The sequence below is a fragment of the Myodes glareolus genome, chromosome 16, assembly GCF_982192425.1.
Source record: "Myodes glareolus chromosome 16, mMyoGla1.1, whole genome shotgun sequence".
Classification (NCBI taxonomy): domain Eukaryota; kingdom Metazoa; phylum Chordata; class Mammalia; order Rodentia; family Cricetidae; genus Myodes; species Myodes glareolus.
Genome location: NC_142041.1, coordinates 73,579,977 through 73,601,969, shown reverse-complemented (window position 1 = coordinate 73,601,969; position 21,993 = coordinate 73,579,977). Strand labels below are relative to the sequence as shown.

At 40.4% G+C, this 21,993-nt stretch overlaps 1 protein-coding gene across 4 annotated transcripts in view; it reads right to left on the bottom strand.

Annotated features, from left to right (window-relative positions):
* The window catches only part of Lrrcc1 (leucine rich repeat and coiled-coil centrosomal protein 1), a 40,302-nt gene extending 38,084 nt beyond the window's left edge, over positions 1–2,218 (bottom strand). For 2 of the 4 annotated variants that reach the window (XM_048420070.3, XM_048420069.3), the window contains exon 1: positions 2,036–2,216. In XM_048420070.3, coding sequence (XP_048276027.1) covers positions 2,036–2,124 — 89 coding nt within the window. In that variant the 5' untranslated portion in view covers positions 2,125–2,216. Of the gene's footprint in view, positions 1–2,035 lie in introns of all 4 variants that reach the window. The other 2 variants (XM_048420072.3, XM_048420071.3) reach the window with 2 other exon arrangements.
* Between the last annotated feature and the right edge of the window lie 19,775 nt (positions 2,219–21,993).

The window sequence follows — 21,993 nt, the reverse complement described above, 5'->3', positions numbered from 1 at the left end:
CAGATCTTGTGCAATTACCATATGCTCTTAATAGTCATCTGTTTTCTGACACATCAGAAATGAATATTGCTGAATTTAATTGCTCACTGGCCACAGTGTCAGAAATTATATAATGTATCTAAAATAAAATAGAAAATCCCATATCCATTGCTTATTAGAAAAGCGACCTTGCAGAATTGCTGTGGGCATTAGTAATGATGCATATAACATTCACACAGACAGCATCCTGGAAATGATAACCAATGTTAAATATAAATATAAGCAATCCTTTGAAAATCCTCTTCCCTGACAAACTGCAGATTTAGCCAAGACTAAGCTGTTGTATTTCATTATAAGTGCCAAGGTTCATGGACAGAGTAGGGCACCCCAACAAAGACAGGGAGACTCCTGCAGTGGAAATACCTATAATAGGATATCCAAAAAGAGACTCAGTGAGGACCCAGCATTGATGGTGTAGTAAAAACCAAAGGCCTCGAAACAGTCCAATGGCTCTTTGCAAGGAACACTTGTAAGCAAGACATATGGACAAAGAGATTCACTGGGTGACGATGTAACACAACTTCCATGACGAGATTTTTAGTTTTTTCCTTTTTTTTTCTCTTTAGTTTTCTTTTATTTTGGGGGGCTGCAGGGACACGATGAAGGAATGGAGAAATGAATACGATCAAAATGTATGACGTGAAAGGCCCATTGAATAAACAAAAAGAAATTAAGAAAAAAATAAAAAGGAAAAGTCTAGGATCTTTACAAAAGCACTGAATGGTCTGGATACCATGAAACAGGTTCAGCTAGAAGAATTGTGTGGTACGTCCAACAAATATATGGATGTGTGTCTAATGGTGCCTCGTGCATAAGAAATTGAAAACCGGTCAGAACTGAAGCCGGGCACAGAGCTGGCTTGCTGAGTGGCTGGCCCAGGATGCGAGACCAGTTGCCACTTTTCAGGCCCAGGGAAGGGTAACAGGAAGAGCAACAGGTAGCTGGTATGAAAAGGGAGAGGAGAAGATAGGACTGAGGGGCCTGGAGCTCAGTAGGGGTTCAAGGAGGAACCCCAGTTTCCATGGGAGGAGAGAGGAAGAAAACCCAGGCTCTGCGAAGAGGATACAAAAGAACCCCAGGGAATGCAGAGAGGGCAGGGAGGACCCCAGGCTGTGCTGGGAGGACAGGGAGGACCCCGGGCTGTGCTGGGAGGACAGGGAGGACCCCAGGCTGTGCTGGGAGGACAGGGAGGACCCCGGGCTGTGCTGGGAGGATAGGGAGGACCCCGGGCTGTGCTGGGAGGATAGGGAGGACCCCGGGCTGTGCTGGGAGGACAGGGAGGACCCCGGGCTGTGCTGGGAGGATAGGGAGGACCCCGGGCTGTGCTGGGAGGATAGGGAGGACCCCGGGCTGTGCTGGGAGGATAGGGAGGACCCCGGGCTGTGCTGGGAGGTCAGGGAGGACCCCGGGCTGTGCTGGGAGGACAGGGAGGACCCCGGGCTGTGTTGGGAGGACAGGGAGGACCCCGGGCTGTGCTGGGAGGACAGGGAGGACCCCGGGCTGTGCTGGGAGGACAGGGAGGACCCCGGGCTGTGCTGGGAGGACAGGGAGGACCCCGGGCTGTGCTGGGAGGACAGGGAGGACCCCGGGCTGTGCTGGGAGGACAGGGAGGACCCCGGGCTGTGCTGGGAGGACAGGGAGGACCCCGGGCTGTGCTGGGAGGACAGGGAGGACCCCGGGCTGTGCTGGGAGGACAGGGAGGACCCCGGGCTGTGCTGGGAGGACAGGGAGGACCCCGGGCTGTGCTGGGAGGACAGGGAGAAACCCAGGCTGTGCTGGGAGGACAGGGAGGACCCCAGGCTGTGCTGGGAGGACAGAGAGGACCCCGGGATGTACTGGGAGGACAGGGAGGACCCCGGGCTGTGCTGGGAGGACAGGGAGGACCCCGGGCTGTGCTGGGAGGACAGGGAGGACCCCGGGCTGTGCTGGGAGGACAGGGAGGAGCGCCACCACTTCAGCCAGCCGACCCGAGGTCCCATCGGGTGGCCGCAGCTACCTCTGCAGGCCTTTGTCCATGAAGCACACGTCCGCGCAGCTGCTGTCGCCATCCTCAGGTTCGACTTCGGCATCCACCGCCGCCTCCATGACGCAGGCGACGGGGACGGGGAGTGGGTGTTAAGCGGCGCCCAGCGCTGGGCCCCAGTCTGCTCACGCCTCCTTCGCAACGCTGGGAAGCGGGCGGGGGCGGGGCGAGGACTCTTCAACCGCCCGCCCGCCTCGCTTTCCCGCCTGGCGCTGCCGCAAAGCAGGACGCTCCGGCTGGCTGGAGGCCTCGACTTTTACGGCATCCGCCTTTAAAGCTCAGCGTTGGCGGCTCTGGGTTTGGGAATAAGTGGTTCCTTTCTAGGTCCCTGCAGAGGCTCTGCTTATAGTCTTCCGTCTTATGACGGCTTTTTCTCGGCATTCTGGTTTTATACTTTGTGATATGATCTTACAAACAGTACCGTTTCCCCTTTTGGTCACCGCCTCTTCTGGTAATTCGTTAAATATTTCTATAGTTCCTTTATGTATGTTGGTCCCAATGCCTCACCCCAAGTGCTTAGTTTTTCTTCATAAGAAATTTACTCATGAGACACCCTTTATGCCTCTGCAAAGCAAGAGCTCCAAAGATACTTAGCAGAACTGTTACTAACTGTACAATTGGCAATGAAATGAGTTTGCATTGTGGATTTAAAATTTAAAATCATGGAATAAGTTGACTCCTTCTCCCATATTGTTAGGAACATATTTCTCTTAGACGATCCTCTCCGTCCACGCAAATAATTCCATTCAGACCAAATTAAACCGAATTAAAAGACGCCCATGTTTAATGCAGTGCTCCGGGGTGGAGAGGGGAAGAGAGGAAAGGGGAGAGCACTCTAAACCCTCATTCTCTGGGCGGCAGTTTAAACAGTCTGTGGGAGTGGTCTTGCCCTTCCTGGGGAGGGATCTTATTTCAGGACCTGGGGTGAAGCCCCCCAGCAAAACAACCTCGGCTTTTTATATAAAGGAGTGTTAGGGAGCTGGGATAATGTTTTCTACCAAACATATCGTGGACTGATCTCCTTTCAGGGTCTTCATTTCCACAGTCCTTCAAAAAATGGGAGGGGATGCTGAGAGTATGATGAAAATGATATTCTAATAGAGGCAAGGCATTTGTATACCTTTGTTAGTGCACAGTTGTGGGTACGCGTCCTGATTGATAGCTTTGGTACAGTGGGGAAAACCTATCTACCCACCACAAAGGGGCATGGCAGAGGTAAGAGGACAGCCATCAAAATCGTTTTCTTGGTTACCACACATGTAACTCATTTTGAGACTGCTTAAGGCAGTGATTGATATCATGACAGTTTGTTCATTAAAATATTTTGTTATTTTTAAAACAGAAGTTTTGAGGCTGTAGAGATGGCACAACAGTTAATGATATTTGCTGTAGAAACAATTAAACTTGAATTAAAAATCTCAGACCACAGATAAAAATTGGATCCTACTTAGGCATGGCTTGTAACTTAAGCACTGTTGGAAGACTGGAACAGGATAGTTTCTAGGACTCCAGGTTCAACGAGGGACACTTTCTCAGGGACATAAGACAAACAGTGGTAGAGTATGACACCCAAAGTCATCTCAGGATCATATGTGTAAATATATCTGCACAGGTCATGCGTACACCACACACATGCACTAAGCTCACATTTTTTACACATACACATAAGTACACAGAGAGAAAGAAAATTTTAAAATTGAGGATTTTATTGACATCAAGGTAAAGTTCTGGAGTAGATTGATAGGCTGGACAACAGGAAATAGTACTTAGGCTGTCTGTAGGACTTTCTTCATTCAGCTATATTACGGCACTGAAAGTGCCAATGATGCATTTTAAACCACGATGACCAATACCCTGGTCATTCTGGCCAGCTATGCAGGTAGACTAACTGCCGTTCTTCACCACTCCTTCCTCTCCTCCAAACCCAACCCCCTGAGTCTCACCCCCTAACAGTTTTGTCCTCCTCCTTCTCTCTGCTTCCATCCACAATGGGTCACATAGACCTTTCCCCCAAACTTCTTCCTCATTCATCATGCTATCCAACACCCTAAGACCAACAGGCATTCCTACGTAAGCAGAAAAAGAGCCTCAGACACTGACCTTGGGAGACTTCAATATCCCTTTCTCACCAATAGATAGGTCATCTAGACAAAAACTGAACAGAAACACTGGCACTAACAAACATTATAAACCAAACAGACCTAATATATTTACAGAACATTTTACCAAAATGCAAAAGAATACATCTTTTGTTCAGCACCTCATGGAACTTTCTCCAAAACTGATCAGATGTTCTGAAACTAAGCAAGTCTCAAAAGATACAAGAACATTGAAATAACACTCTATTCTATCTGGCACCACAGAGTGCAGCTGGATATCACCACAACAGAAAGCTTAATGTCATGGAAACTGAACAACTCTTGACTAAATGATCAATCTTTATTTGCAAATGCCAGAGTGAGGTAACACAACTCCAGAAAGACAAATACGGTCTGTATTTGATCACATGTGTGTCATGGTTTGAATAAGATGTCCCACATAGGCTCATATATTTGAATGCTTAGTCACCAGAGAGTGCCACCATTTGAACAGATTAAAGAGATTAGGGGGTATGACCTTCTTGTAGGTGTGTCCTCTCTGGTAGAAGTGTGTCACTTGGGGTGGGCTTTGAGGTTTCAAAAACCATGGTAATAAACTAAATCTCTGAAACTGTTAGTAAGCTCCCAATTAAATGTTTTTTTAAAAAAAAAATCAAAAGAATTACTTTAATCATGGTGTCTCTTCACAGCAATAGAACAGTGACTAAGACAAATGGGTACCAGGGACTGGGTATTGGTGTGACAGGCCTGACCATACTATTTTTTTAGAGGAATATGAAAGACTTTGGGACTTTGGAGTAGAAAAATGATAGAACACTTTAAGCAGCTCTGAATGGACCATACTAGTAGGAGCTCGGGAACAGTGCTGAGCCTGATTTGAACTGTGACGTACAGCTGAAGAAGTATCAGAGCAGAAGGAATATTAGTAAGTGGCCTAGAGGTAACTCATGATATTTTGGCAAGGATGTGGCTACTTTATGCCCTTGTCCTAAATATATGCCTAAGTGTGCTGAATAGTTTTATGTCAACTTGACATAAGCTTAAGTCACTTGAGAGGAGGGAACATCAATCAAGGCAAAAATGCCTACACAAAATCAGGCTATAAGCAAGCCTGTACATATTTTCCATTTTCTTAATTAGTGATGGATGTCCTGGGCTGGTTGTCCTGGGTTCTAAAAGAAAGCAGGGGCTGGGAGGTGGTGGTACATACCTTTAATCCTAGCACTCACTTAAGATACAGAGGCAGAGGCAGAGAGGCAGAGAGGCAGAGAGGCAGAGAGGCAGAGAGGCAGAGAGGCAGAGAGGCAGAGAGAGAGGCAGAGAGGCAGAGAGGCAGAGGCAGAGGCAGGTGGATCTCTGCGAGTTCCAGACCATCCTGGTCTACAGAGCTAGTTTTAAGACAGCTAGCACTGTTACACAGAGAAAACCTGTGTTGGAAAAAAAATGAAAGAAAAGAAAAGAAAGAAGGAGAGAGAGAGAGAGAGAGAGAGAGAGAGAGAGAGAGAGAGAGAGAGAGAGAGAGAAGGAAGGAAAGACGGAAGGAAGGAAGGAAGGAGGGAAGGAAGGAAGGAAGAAAGACAGAGAGCAGGCTGGATAAGCCATGAGGAGCAAATCAATGAACCTCTGTAACCATCCCTAGGCAAATGGGCCTTGTCTTATATAGATAAGAAAGGTAGCTGAACAGGAATCTGAAGCAAGCAAGCCAGTAAACAGCATCCCTCCATGGTCTCTGTTTCAGTTCCTACCATCAGGTTACTGCTTTGAGTTGCTGATGTCTTGGTTTCCTTTATCATTGTAATCTGGAAGGAAGAAAAAAGCCTTTTCCTCCCTCAAGTTTCTCTTTTTTCTCTCTCTGTGTTTTATCTCAGCATCAGGACAAATTAACACAATTAATTTGTGTTATTGAATATGTGTTATATTAATCTGTGATTGAATATGTGGTGCCACTGACTCTTGATCTTTCAGCCTCTAAACCTGTCAGCAAATGAAACTCTTCAAAAATCCAGCTTCCCATCATCTGTGTACTAAAACAAAAAGACAAGCAAAAAACAAAATGAAAATTTTCATTTTATATTCATTTCAATCTAATCACTGAGATTCCAAAAGTATCTTGGTAACCAATTTGTCTGTTAGTTTTCTGAGATGGTTGTAATGAATCTCACCAACTTGAGGGTTTTGAGCAGTTCACATTGATTTGTTCATTTCTGGAGGTCGGTAGTTGAAAACAAATTTTACTGTGGGAAAAAAAGAACCGAGAAGGGTAATTCTTCCTCCACAGGTTCTCAAGAAAAGTCCACTTTCTTTTTTATTTCAATTTTCCATGGACATTGACCTTTCTTGGCTTGTAGTCACAGCAATTCAATGTCTACCTTCATGTCCACGTGGTTTTCTTTTTGCTGTGTGTGATGAATCTCTTTCTAACACTTTCTTATAAGAACATCTGTGATTACATTTATAGCCTATTTAGATTGTATAGTAAAATATCTTTCACCTCAAGATACTTAACCATATTCGCAAGAATCCTTTGTAACATAAAGTTATATTCACCAGTTCTGTGAGTTAAGATGTGAAATTATCTTTGAGGACCATTATATAGCCATTATATAGTTTTTGGAGGGTGAACACAGGCTTGAAAGCAACATATTATTTTGATATGTATTATAATAAAGAATTTGGAACGGTAAATGGGAAGCAACTTATTAAATCTTATAATTGTATTTGTTAATGTATTATGAAACACGAATTTTAAAATTACATTACATACAAAGGTGAGCAAAGATTAAGTGACTAAGAAATTTTCACTACACGGTATTGGCTTTATATATGCTTATTCTAAAATTCTTAACTAGAAGAAAGTGATGAGAAAGATATCGAAAGAAATACTCAATGATTGTAGGTGGAGACTCTGCTCCTTTGTTCCTGGCCGCCCAGACCTAAAATAATCACACAGAAACTATATTAATTACAACACTGCATGGCCTATTAGCTTAGGCTTCTTATTAAATAACATTACATCTTAAACTCCATAAAAGACTCCAGAAGGATATAATATTACCTAAGTAAACAGGAAGTGCATTGTAAGCAACTTCCAAAAATTTTAAATTGACAGAGACATCTAGCTGCCTGGATAGTCATCTCAAGTTCTTCTGTAACATCTTCAACCTACAGGCCCATAGCATCTGACAGACTTTTCCATTAAGTAGGAAATTTCAAAGGCAGTTTGGCTTATATTGGCAATTTGTCAGTCACGTTCTTCTGTATCCTACAGAATGTCTGGTAGACTCTTTCATGAAGTAGAAACCTTGAAGGACTTTCCCACCTTCTTTAGGCAACTTCAGCAGTCATTTCTCTGTGGGACTTTTTCAAATTAATTAATTAATTAATTGATTAAAAATTTCCACCTTCTCCCCACCTCCCTTTTCCTTCCCCCTCCCCACCTCCCCCCCCCCAAGTCCTAAGACCAGTCAGAGTTCTTTGCTCCGTGGGAAGTGCAAGGTCCTCCCCCCTCCATCCAGGTATATAAAGGTGAGCATCCAAACAAACCAGGCTCCCACAAAATCAGTCCATGCAGTAGAATAAAAACCCAGTGCCATTGTCCTTGGCTTCTCAGTCAGCCCTCATTGACAGCCACATTCAGAGTGTCCAGTTTGATCACATGCTCCATCAGTCCCAGTCCAGCTGACCTTGGTGAGTTCCCATTAGATCAGTTCCACCATCTCAGTGGGTGGACGCACCCCTCGCAGACCTGACTTCCTTGCTGATGTTCTCCCTCCTTCTGCTCCTCATTTGGACCTTGGGAGCTCAGTGCAGTGCTCCAATGTGGGTCTCTGTCTCTATCTCCATCCATCGCCAGATGAAGGTTCTATGGTGATATGCAAGATATTCATCAGTGTGACTATGGGACAAGGCCAGGTTCAGGCACCCTCTCCTCTGCTGCCCAAGGAACAATCTGGGAACCTCTCCTTAGACCTGGGAACCCATCTAGGGTAAAGTCTCTTGCAAACCTAAAATGGCCCCCTTAATTAAGATATTTACTTCCCTGCTCCCATACCCACCCTTCCTCCGTCCCACCCATGCCATTCCCCCAAGCTCTCCTAAATCTTCCCCTTCTCCCTTCTCTCTACCCATTTCCCCTTACATCCACCCCTCCCACCCCCATGCACCCAACTTTTGCCTGGCAATCTTGTCTACTTCCAATATCCAGGAGGAAAACTTTGGGTTTATCTTCTTATTTAGCTTCTCTAGGATCATGAATTATAGGTTCAATGTCCTTTAATTATGGCTAAAATCCACTTATAAGTGAGTACATACCATATTCCTCTTTTCGGGTCTGGGTTACCTCACTCAGTAAAGTGTTTTCTATTTCCATCCATTTGCATGCAAAATTCAAGATGTCGTTGATTTTTACTGCTGAGTAAAACTCTAATGTGTATGTGTTCCACACCTTCTTTAACCATTCTTCTATTGAGGGGCACCTAGGTTGTTTCCAGGTTCTGACGATTACAAATAGTGCTGTTATGAACATAGTTGAACAAATGCTATTGTAGTATGATAGGGCATCTCTTGGGTATATTCCCAAGAGTGGAATTACTGGGTCCTGAAGTAGGTTGACTCCCAGTTTCCTGAGAAACCGCTACACTGATTTCCAAAATGGCTGCACAAGTTTGCATTCCCACCAACAATGGATGAGTGTTCCCCTTACTCCACATCCTCTCCAGCATAGGCTATCATTGGTGTTTTTGAGTTTAGCTATTTTTACAGGTATAAGATGGTATCTCAAAGTTGTTTTGATTTGTATTTCCCTGATCACTAAGAAGGTTGAGCATGACCTTAAGTGTCTTTTTGGCCATTTGAACTTCTTCTGTTGTGAATTCTCTGTTCAGTTCAGTACCCGGTTTTTAATTGGGTTAATTAGAGTTTTAGTGTCTAGTTTCTTGAGTTCTTTATATATTTTGGAGATCAGATCTTTGTCTGATGAGGGGTTGGTGAAGATCTTCTCCCAGTCAGTAGGTTGCCTTTTTGTCTTACTGACAGTGTCCTTTGCTTTACAGAAGCTTCTCAATTTCAGGAGGTCCCACCTATTCATTGTTGCTCTTATTGACTGCGCTACTGGGGTTCTACCTAGGAAGTGGTCTTCTGTGCCCATGTCTTGTAGACTACTTCCCACTTTCTCTTTTATCAGGTTCAATGTGGTCAGACTAATATTGAGGTCTTTAATCCATTTGGACTTGAGTTTTGTGCATTGTGATGAATATGGATCTATTTTCATTCCTCTACAAGTTGACATCCAGTTATGCCAGCACCATTTGTTAAAGATGCTTTCTTTCTTCCATTGTATAATTTTAGCTCCCTTGTCGAAAATCAGGCATTCATAGGTTTGTGGATTAATATCTGGGTCTTCGATTCGATTTCATTGGTCAATGTCTCTGTTTTTTGTGCCAATACCAAGGAGTTTTCATTACTCTTGCTCTGTAAGAGAATTTGAAGTACTTTTATTGTATAGGATTGTTTTGGCTATCCTGGTTTTTTTGTTTTGCCATATAAAGTTGATTGTTCTTCTCTCAAGGTCTGTGAAGAATTTTGTTGGGATTTTAATGGGGATTGCACTGAATCTATAGATTGCTTTTGGTAGAATTGCCATTTTTACTGTTGATCCTCCCAATCCAAGAGCATGGGAGATTCTTCCATTTTCTGGTATCCTCTTCAATTTCTTTCATCAAAACCTTAAAGTTTTGTCAAATAGATCTTTCACTTTTTTGGTTAGTTACGCCATGATACTTTATGCTATTTGTAGCTATCATGAAATATGATGATTCTCTGATTTCCCTCTCTGTATCTTTGTTCTTTGTGTATAGGAGGGCAACTGATTTGTTGGAGTTGATCTTGTATCCTGCCACAGCACTGAAGTTGTTGATCAGCTGAAAGAGTTCTCTGGTAGAGTTTTTGGGGTCGCTTGTATACACTATCATATCATCTGCAAATAATGAAATTTTGACTTCTTCCTTTCCAATTCTAATCTTCTTGATCTCTTTATGCTGTCTTATTGCTATTGCTAGAACTTCAAGTACTATATTGAAGAGGTATGGAGAGAGTGGGAAACCTTGTCTTGTTCCTGATTTTAGTGTGATGGCTTTGAGTTTCTCTCCATTTAATTTAATGTTTGCTGTCGGCTTGCTGTATAATGCTTTGATTATATTTAGGAATGAACCTTGTATCCCTAATCTCTCCAAGACCTTTATCATAAAGGGGTGAATTTTGTCAAATGCTTTTTCAACATCTAAGGAAATGATCATATGGTTTTTTCCTTCTTTTTTTTATATGATGAATTACGTTGATAGATTTTTATTTGTTGAACCAGCCCTGCCTCTCTGGGATGAAGCCTACTTGATCATAATGTATAATTTGTTGGGTGTGTTCTTGGATTCTGTTACCAGTATTTTATTGAGAATTTTTGCATCGATATTCATGAGTGATATTGGTCTGTAATTCTCTTTCTTGGTTGGGTCTTTGTGTGGTTTTTGGTATCATGGTGACTGTAGCTTCATAAAAGGAGTTAGGCAATAACTCTTCTGTTTCTATTTTGTGAAACACATGAAGGAGTATAGGTATTAACTCTTCTTAGAAAATCTGATAGAATTCTGCATTGAAACCATCTGGTCCAGGCCTTTTTTGGTTGTGAGGTTTCTGATGACAACTTCTGTTTTCTTGTGACTTACAGGTCTATTTAATCTGCTCATCTGGTCTTTACTTAATTTTGGTATATGGTATTTATCTAAATGTGTCCATTTCTTTCACATTTTCCAATTTTGTGACATACAGGTTTTTATAGTAAGATCTATTGATTCTCTGAATTTCCTCTGTGCCTGTGGTTATGTCCCCCTTTTCGTTTCTGATCTTGTTTATTTGTGTGTTCTCTCTCTGGTGTTTGATTTGTTTGGATAGGGGTTTGTCGATCTTGTTGATTTTCTCCAGGAACCAGCTTTTGGTTTCATTGATTTTTGGATTGTTTCCTGTGTTTCTATTTTGTTGATTTCAGCCCTCAGTTTGATTATTTCCAGTCTTCTACTCTTCCTGGGTGAGTCTGCTTCTTTTTTCTAGAGCTTTCAGGGGTGCTGTTAAGTCTCTAATGTGTGCTTTCTCCATTTCCTTTATGTGGGCACTTAGTGCTATGAACTTTCCTCTTAGCACTGCTTTCATAGTGTTCCATAGTATTGGGTATGATGTGTCTTTATTGTCTTTGAAATCAAGGAAGACTTTAATTTCTCTATTTCTTCCTTGAACCAGGGATGGTTCAGTAGTTGACTGTTCAGTTTCCATGAGTTTGTAGGCTTTCTGGGGTTAGAATTGTTGTGAATTCTAACTTTATTCCATGGTGATTCGATAGTACACAGGTGATTACTACAACTTCTTTATATCTATGGATGTTTGCTTTGTTACCAATTATGTAATCAATTTTTGAGAAGGTTCTATGAGATGCTGAGAAGAAGGTATATTCTTTTCTGTTTGGGTGGAATGTTTTATAGATGTCTGTTAAGTCCATTTGATTCATTACCTCCATTAGTTCTCTTATTTCTCTGTTAATTTTCTGTCTGGTTGACCTGTCCATTGGTGAGAGAGGAGTGTTGAAATCACCCACTATTAGAGTGTGGGGTTTGATGTATGCTCTGAATTCTTGTAATGTTTCTTTTACATATGTGGGTACTTTTATATTAGGGGCATAGATATTCAAGATTGAGACTTCTTCCTGATGAATTGTTCCTGTTATGAGTATAAAGTGTCCAATCTCCATCTCTTCTGATTGATTTTAGCTTGAAATCAATTTTGTTAGATATTATTATAGCCACACCTGCTTGTTTCTTTGGTCCATTTGATTGGAAAATCTTTTCCCAACCCTTTACTCTGAGGTAGTGTCTGTCTTTGTGTCTGAGGTGTGTTTTTTGTAGACAGCAGAATGTTGGATTCTGATTTCATATCCATTCTCTTAACCTATGCCTTTTTATAGGTGAGTTGAGTCCATTTATATTAAGCAATATTAATGACCAGTGGTTGTTAACTCTGGTTATTCTTTTGGTGGTAGTGTTTGTGTGTTTTCCTTCTTTGAGTTGTGCTGGTGGAGGGTTGTCAGATGCTTGTGTTATTATGGGTGTTGTTGGCTTCCTTGGTTTGTGGTTTTCCTTCTAGTATTTTTTATAATTCTGGGTTTGTGGCTACGTATTGCTTAAATCTGTTTTTGTTCTGGAATATCTTGTTTTCTCCATCGATGGTGAATGCAAGCTTTGCTGGGTATAGTAGTCTGGGCTTGCATCCATGGTCTCTTAGTTTCTGCAGCACATATATCCAAGACCTTCTGGCTTTCATGGTTTCCATTCAGAAGTCAGGTTTAATTCTGATAGGTTTCTCTTTATATGTTACTTGACCTTTTTCCCTTGCAACTCTTAATATTTGTTCTTTATTCTGTATGTTTTGTGTTTTGATTACTATATGTCGAGGGGATGCATTTTTTGATCTAGTCTACTTGGTGTTCTGTATGCTTCTTATACCTTCATAGGAATATCCTTCCTTAGGTTGGGAAAGTTTTCTTCTATAATTTTGTTGAATATATTTTCTGGACCTTTGAACTGTAACTCTTCTCCTTCTTCTACCCCTATTATTCTTAGGTTTGGTCTTTTCACAGTGTCCCAGATTTCCTGGATGTTTTGTGTTAAGAATTTGTTGGATTTATTTGTTCTTTAATCAGTGAGTTTATTTCCTCTATAGTATCTTCAGTGTCTGAGATTCTTTCTTCTATCTCTTGTATTCTTCTGGTAATACTTCTTTCTGTAGTTCCTGTTCGTTAACCCAGGTTTTCCATATCCAGCCTTTCCTTGGTTTGTGTTTTCTTCATTACCTCCATTTCATTTTTCAAGTCTTGAACTGTTTCCCTTACCTGTTTGATTGCTTTTTCTTGTTTTTCTTGGGTGTCTTTTAGAAATTTAGCCATTTCTTCTACCTTTTTGTTTGTCATCTCTATTTCTTTATGGTAGTTTTTCACCTCCTGTTTAAGGTCCTCTAATATTTTCATAATGTTCCATTTAAAGTCAATTTCTTCTATTTCTTCTGGAGTAGGGTGTTCAATTCTTCTTGTTTTATGATCCCTGGTTTCTGGTGATGTCATGTTGCCTTTCAGGTTGTTGGAGGAATTCTTGCATTGGTGCCTGCCCATCTCTTCCTTCAAATGCAGCCAAGAGAGTCTTCGTGTCTTGGTCCAACCTTTGCTGTGACTGACTCTGGGTGGATCTCCTCTGTGCAGGTGCAGGAATTGTTCCCTGGTCAGCCAGTCTGAAAGATTGTCCTCAGTACAGAGACAGGACTCTTGGAGGTCTAAGAACCCTGTAGACAAAAGGGCAAACTCGAGGGATAGGGGAGAGTTGTGCGGAGCCAAGAAGCCCCTGCAGCAGGAGCTGGAGGTGCTGTGCACTCCCCTCCAGCCCGGCAGGTGCGCACTCACCCCTCTTGGTGGGTAGCATCAGTGAAGGAACAGGACCTGTTTTTGTTCCTGGGCCAAGGACCTCGCAGACAATATGGCAGGCTTGGGGGTGGGGTGGAGGATGGGCATGGAAGTGTGGAACAGAGAAGCCCCTGCAGCAGGAGCTAAAGGGTCCAGTGCTCCTTTCCAGAATGTTCCACCCTGTCCCGAGATGGCACCCACTCACCCATCTGAAAGGTTGTCCTCAGGACAGGGACAGGACTCTTGGAGGTCAAAGGATCCCACAGACAAAAGGGCAAACTGGGGAGGGGGATTTTTGCAGAGCCAAGAAGCCCTTGCAGCAGGAGCTGGAGGTGCCGTGTACTCCCCTCTGGCTGCCGGTCTCTGTGGGTCGTGTATGTCCAGTTTATACAGCACATCATCAAGCAGTCCAGACAAAAGCAGTTTCTTGCCCAGATGGCTAACCAATTCTATAAGGAGCCTCTTTGATGCTCATCATCCTCTTGAAGTAGATTGGTGCTATGAGGAGCAGATGTGTCTCATTGTCATAAAATGTCCTAAGTTCTTAAAACATTTAAATGCCATATTCTGTTAGTCTTTGAAAGATTTGAAAAATGCCTATCCATCTGAAATATATCTCTGTACATCTAGAAACCTAACTAATAAGACTACAAACTTGTCTATTATAAACGGCTATTGATTAGCCTGTATTTTTTTTTCTTTTTTGGATTTTTGAGATAGAGATTCCCTGTAACTTTGGAGTGGTGTGGGAGAATTGTCTGTATTCTGTCAATCATATTTTAAATAAATGCTGATTGGCCAGGCAAGAAGTATAGGTGGGAAAACCATACAGGAAGTAAAGGTGGAGCAAAGAGAATGGGAGTATTCTGAAAAGCAGGAAGCTCCCTCCGCAGTTCTGCTCAGACCACCGGAGAGTCAAGATGTAAGCTGCCCCGCTGAGAAAGGTACTGACCTGTGTGGCTAACATAGATAAAAATAATGGGTTAACATAAGAGCTAACAAGTAGCCTGAGCTAATGGGCCAATCAGTTTATAATCTTACGGAGATCTCTGTGTGATTTTCTTTGGGACTTGTCGGCTGTGGGGTACTGGGCGGGACAGAAACTCCAACAAGCCGGCCCTCATGTTACATTGGAGCTTGTCCTGGAAATAGCTTTTGTAGACCATGCTGGCCTTGAAATCACAGAAATCTGCCTGCCTCTGCCTCCTGAGGGCTGGGATTAAAGGCATGTGCCACCAACGCCCAGCTTAACCTGTATTTTTAAATTATACATTACAGTTTTAAATGAGCTGCACAAACACAATACCTTAATTAAGAGCAGAAATATATATATAACAAAATTGACCTTAAATTTGAATCAATACACCAAGATCCATATTAATGCAATGTATTTATCTCTATGTCATATCCCCCTATTTAAATAAAAACAAAAATTTATAAATAATGTTTGGGAATTTTGGTATAGTTCTCTCCGAACTGCTCTTTGTTTTTAGTTGGGTGAAGTATTTGTGTTTTGTGGAGACCTTTCAGGAGTTCTTGTTCCATCCAACCACATTAGTCTGGAAGGAAACTGTGGAAACAAAAACAGAACCACTTTTCCAAAGCAACATATTCTTAGACCCAACTTTTAAAGTCAATATACCTTTATGTTGGTTTAACTTAGCAGATGTCAGAATCAAATGTCTCTCTGCAGTCAAAAACTATTGTGGAAGTTTTAATTGGTATTACAAGTAGAAACTGAGAAGACAGATAAAGAAGGGTCCTATCGAGAAATTTAAGCATTTTTGTTCAGGTTTATACCTTAGCCACTTAGGGAATCTGAACCTCATAATGTTTCTCTCTAAAGTCATTATGAGGACCACATTTATTATTATTCAGGACAGTGTACTACACAATATTTTTGTATTTTACTTATCAGTTTTCTATGACATAATTAAGATTGTGATGTAAAATTTATCCTCATTTCTCTGAATCACTCATATGGATGCCTGAATAAAGGAGGCACTCATTATGTATTTTGTGATAAATAAGTGATTCAAATTTAATATACCATCATTCAACATTTTCAAAATGGTAACTGGTTTAGAAAGGGCACTATTTTAGGAGGAAAACTGTGAAAGATTGAATAGAGTCATATCTTTTTAAGCAATGGTTCTCAACCTGTGGATTGTGACCTCCTTAGGGGATCAAAGATCCTTTAACAAGGGTTGTATATCAGGTATCCTGCATATCAGATATTTGAAGTATGATTCATAACAGTAGCAAACTTATAGTTGTAAAGTAACAAGGAAATACTTTTATGATTGAGGCTTTCACAATAAAAGGATTGCTGTATGAAAGGGTTGCAGCATTTGGATGGTTGAGAACCACTGTAAAAGTATATCTAGTATACAAATCTGTACAAGAATCCCATAATAATTAATATTTATATAGTCCAATAGAGAAAAAATAAACCTGTATACCCATGGAGCAGTCTGTAAATTTAAATTTCAATAAGAAAACTCAAATGACTATTAAAGTGACTGATAAGAAATATCAGATCATCCGTTTAAGTCACTTCATCTTAAATATGTTGATAACATGGTTAAGTCATAATGTCTATCAGAACTCAAAATATACGTATTATAGCACTGTATGGCTTATATTATACAAGGATAAAATTTGGGAAAAGAAGAAACAGAGCTGAAGGAAATAAAGAAATACAGATGATCCATAAAAATGCATGAACTCAAACTATCTATGAATTCTGAAAGCCGATACAATGAGGTAATGTAGAGGTCAAAGTATCTCTATGTGAAGATCAGATGAAACTTCCACAATATGTTATTTAAAAAAATGACATATTCATTATGTTAGGATATAAAAATATGCTTGCTGCACCCTTTTGTAGTGAGTTTAGTATTAGACCTACAATTATTTTGTATGGAGGGTTATTAAAGAACACAAACCAACTCTTTGGGCTGCATCAGTTCTTGTCTGCTTCTTGTTTACGGGATACTCTGTTGTCAGCAGAGTCTTTTAAAGTAAGAGCTTAGCTTAGTCTCATTCTGTGGTCTCCTGGAGGCAGGATCATCAATTTCAGATTGTGCTTAAGCAAAAGAGCAACCTCTGCAGGATCAGACCCAACCCAGCAACTTCCTGCAGAGCAGGCCTGAGTCAGTGACCCCCACTGGAGTATGCCTGAGGGAGCAACCTCCTCCAGAGCATGCCCAAGCCAGCAACCTCTGTGGAAGCAAAGCTGAGCCAACCACCTCTGTGGGACGAGGCCTGAGCCAGCAACCTCCACAGGAGTAGACCTGAGGCAACAGCCTCCATGAGAGCACATCCAAGCCAGCCACCTCTGTGGAAACAGGCCCAAGTGATCTCCGGGATTGCAGAGCGACCTCTGGGAATGCCAATGACCTCTGGCATTTCTGAGTGACCTCTTGGGTGAATGGACTGTGGCCCAAAATCCACCATGAGGAGCACCCATCTGAGCTTTGGATCCATTGGAAGAGTGATCACCCTCAACTACACCAATCAGAGGAACAGATCAATAGACAAGGCAAGAAGATACTCAACACCACAAAGTTCAACAAGATACCAACAAAAACTATTGACTGTAAAATGGAAAGGCTTGAACATCTCAATAGAGATGAAGCAGAAAAAAATAACCTAAAAAATAACTTTAGGAGAATGTTTGAGGCCCTTAAAGAAGAAATGAAAAATTCTCTCAAATAAATGGAGGAAAGGACAAACAAAAATTGTAAGAAATCAACAAATCCCTCAAGAAAAAGCAATCAAACAGGTAAAAGAAATGGTTTAAGACTTGAAAACCAAAATAGAGACAATAAAGAAAACACAAAATGAAGGAATTCTGGAAGTGGAAAATATGGGAAAATGATCCGGAACCACAAATGTAAGCATAAATAGCACAATACAAGAGATAGAAGAAAGAATCTCAAGCATTGAGGATACAATAGAGAAAATAGACTCACAAAAGAAAATGTTAAATCTAACAAAAGCTTAATACAAAAATATACAGAAAAATATGTACACTATGAAAAGACCAAAAATATGCACAGTATGAAAAGACCAAAACCAAGAATAATAGGGATAGAAGGAGAAAAGTACAATTTAAAAGCACAGAAAATATAGTAAGCAAAATCTTAGACAAAAACTTTCCCAACCTAAAGAAAGATATGCATCTGAAGATACAAGAAGGTTACAGAACACCAAATAAGCTGGATTAAAAAAAATCCCCTCATCACATAATAATGAAAACACTATACATACATAAATAAACAAAGAATATTAAGAGCTGCAAAGGGGAAATGTCAAGTAACATATAAAGGCAGATCTACCAGAATTACTTCTCAGTGGAAACAATAAAAGCCAGAAGGCTCTGGTCAAGTGTTATGCAGACATTAAGAGACCACAGAAGCCAATCCAGACTACTGTACCCAGCAAAACTTTCAATCACCATACATGGACAAAACAAGATATTCCATGACAGAACCATATTTAGCAAAAACCTAGCCATACACAAAGTACTAGGAACCCAACCCAAGGAAGCTAGCTATATCCACAAAAACATAGGCAACAGATGATTTCACAGCAGCAAATCTCAAAGAAGGGAAAAACACACACAATCACATCACCAACAAAGTAAACTAAAATAACAGAACTAGCAGTTACTGGTCGTAAATATTCTTTAATATAAATTGACTCAACTCACCTATAAAAAGACACAGACTAACAGTTTAAATATGAAAACAGAATCCATCCTTCTGTGGCATACAAGAAACGCACTTCAACTAAAGACAGATATCACCTCAGAGTAAATAAAGGATTGGGAAAAAATTTTCTAATCAAATGTTTCTAAGAAACAAGCTGGTGTAGCTATCCTAATATCTATCAAAATAGACTTCAAGCTAAAAACAATCAAGAGACAAAGAAGGACACTTCATAGTAGTCACAGTAAAACTACATCAAGAGGAATTCTCAATACTGAACATCTATGCTCCAAATACAAGGGCACCCTCATATATAATAGAAAAATTTCTAAAGCTTAAATCACACCATAAACCACAAACACTAATAGTGGGAGTCTTCAACACTCCACTCTCACCACTGGACAAGTCTGCCAGACAGAAATTTAACAGAGGAATAAGGAAACTGACAAATGTTCTGACTCAAATGGACTTAACAGAAATCTACAGAACATCCAATCCAAACATGAAAGAATATACCTTCTTCTTAGCCCCTCATGGAAGGTTCTCAAAAAATTGACCACATACTTGGTAACAAAACGAACCTCAACAGATGCAAAAAATTGGAATAACTCCGTATATCTTATCAGATCACCATGGCTTAAAATTAGAATTCAACAGCAACACTAATTCCAGAAAGCCCACAGACACTTGGAAATTATACAATGTTCACCTGAATCACCATTGGGTTAAGTAAGAAATAAAGGAAGAAATTAAAGATTTATTAAAATTCAATGAAAATGACCACATACCCAAATTCATGGGACACAATGAAAGCAGTACTAAGAGGAAAGTTCATAGCACTAAATGCCTACATAAAGAAGATGAAAAAATCCCACACTAGTGAGTTAACAGACACCTGAAAACTCTAGAAAAAAAAAGAGAACCAGATGGCAGGAAATAATCGAGTTGAGAACTCAAATCAACAAAATAGAAACAAAGAAAACAATACAAATAATCAATTAGACACAGACTTGATTCTTTGAGAAAATAAACTAAATAGACAAACCTTTATACAAATTAACCAAAAGGCAGAGAGAGAATATCCAAATTAACAAAATCAGAAACAAAAAGGAGGACATAGCAGACACCAAGGAATTTCAGAGAATCACCAGGTCATACTTGAAAATCAGTACTCCACAAAATTGGAAAACTTAAAGAAAATAGACAATTTTCTGGACAAATATCACTTACCAAAATGAAATCAAAACCAGATAAGCAAATTAAATAGACCTATAACTGCTAAAGAAATAGAAACAGTCATCAAAAGTCTCCCAACCAAAAAAATAAAACTCAGGACCAGATGGTTTCAGTGCAGAATCATACAAGATTTTCCAAGAAGAATTGTAGTTGTAGGCTGCTTGTTTGCTTCCTGGCCATCCAGATCCAAAATAATTACTCAGAAACTATATTAATTACATCACTGCTTGATCAATAGCTTAGGTGTCTTTTCTAACTAACTCTTGTATCTTAAATTAACCCATCTCTTTTAATCTGAGCATGACCACAAGGTTCTGGCCTACTGGTAAGGTTCCAGCATCTGTCTCCTCCAGTAGCTACATAGTGTTTCCCTGACTCCACCTACTCTTTCTTCCTCTATCTGCTTAGAATGCCCACCTTGCCTTATTCTGTGCTGTAATATGCCCCAAACCACTTCTTTATTAACCAATGGTAATCACAGCATAAGAGGTGAACCCCACATCAAAGAACTAATACCAACACTCCTCAAATTGCTCCACACAATAGAAACAGAATATTGCTAAACTCTTTTTATGAGGCTACAATGATCAATCCAGAAAGACATTAATACAAAAGAGAATTTCAGACCAATCTCACTCATGAACATTGATGCAAAAATACTCAATAAAATACCGGCAAACTGAATCCAAAAACATATAAGAAAAAATCATCCACCATGACCAACTCAGCTTCATCCCAGCGATGCAGGGATGATTCAACATAAGAAAATTTGGCAATGTACTGTATAAATGTACTGTACAAACAAACTGAAAAAAAGATTTGAACATCTCATTACATGTTGAAAAAGCCTTTGACAAAATACCATATCCCTTTATGATAAAGGTCTTAGAGAGAGCAGGGATACAAGGAAGATACCTAAACATAATAAAGGCAATACACAGCAAGCCAACATCAAACTAAATAGACAGAAACTCAAAGTGATCCCACTGAAATCAGGAATAAGACAAGATTGTCCACTCTTTACATATCTATTCAATATAGTACTTCAAGTTCCAGCTAGAACCATAAAACAACAAAAGGAGATCAAGGGAATACAAATCCGAAAAGAAAAATTCAAACTCTCACTATTTGCAGATGATAAGATTGTTTACATAAATGACCCCAGAATATTTACTAAGAAACTTTAACAACTCATTAACACTTTCAATAATGTAGCAGAAAACAAGATTAACTAAAAAGAAAAATCAATAGCCCTCCTTTACACAGAAGATAAATGGGCTGAGAAAGAAATCAGAGAAACAACACCCTTTACAATAGCCACAAGTAATGTAAAATATTTTGGAGTAACTCTAACCAAACAAGTGGAAGACCTGTATGGCAAGAACTTTAAATCTTTGTAGAAAGAAACTGAAGAAGACACCAGAAGATGAAAAGATCTCCCATGCTCTTGGGTAGGTAGAAATAACACAGTAAAAATGCAATCTCACTAAAAGCAATCTACAGACTCAATGCAATGCCCATCAAAATCCCAGCAAAGTTCTTCACAGTCCTTGAAAGAACTTCAGCTTCATGAGGAAAAAACAAAAACATCAACAAAAAATCCAGGATAGTCAAAACAATCCTGTACAATAAAGGAACTTCTGGAAACATTACAATCTCTGTCTTTAAACTCTCCTATAGAGGTACAGTACCAAAACAGTCTGGGATTGGCATAAAAACAGACAGGAGAACCAATGGAACCAAAATGAAGACCCAGATATTAATCCACACACCTACAAGCACCTTATTTTTGGCCAAAAAGCAAAAAATATAAAATGGAAAAAGAAAGCATATTCAACAAATGGTACTGGCATAACTGGTTATCAATACATAGAAGGCTAAAAATAGATCCTTATCTATCACCATGCACAAAACTCAAATCCAAATGGATCAAAGACCTCAGCATAAAACCAACCACATTGACCCTCATAGATGGAAAAGTGGAAAGTATACTTGAAGGCATTGGCATAGGAGACCACTTTCTAAATATAACCCTAGTCGCGCACTGAGAAAAACAATTAATTAATGGGACGTCCTGAGCTGAGAAGATTTTGTAAAGCAAGGGACATGGTCAACAAGACAAAACAGCAGTTTACAGGATGGGAAAATATCTTCACCAACCCCACATTGGACAGAGGGCTGAACTCCAAATTATATCAAGAACTCAAGAAATTGGTCATCAACAGAACAAATAATCCAATAAAAATGCAGTGCAGTTCGGTGCTCCAACGTGGGCCTCCATCTGTATCGCCATCCAACGCCAGATGAAGGATCTATGGTGATAAGCAAAATATTCATCAGTATGGTCCCGGGCCAAGGCCGGTTCAGGCACCCCCTCCTCTGTCCAGAGAACAA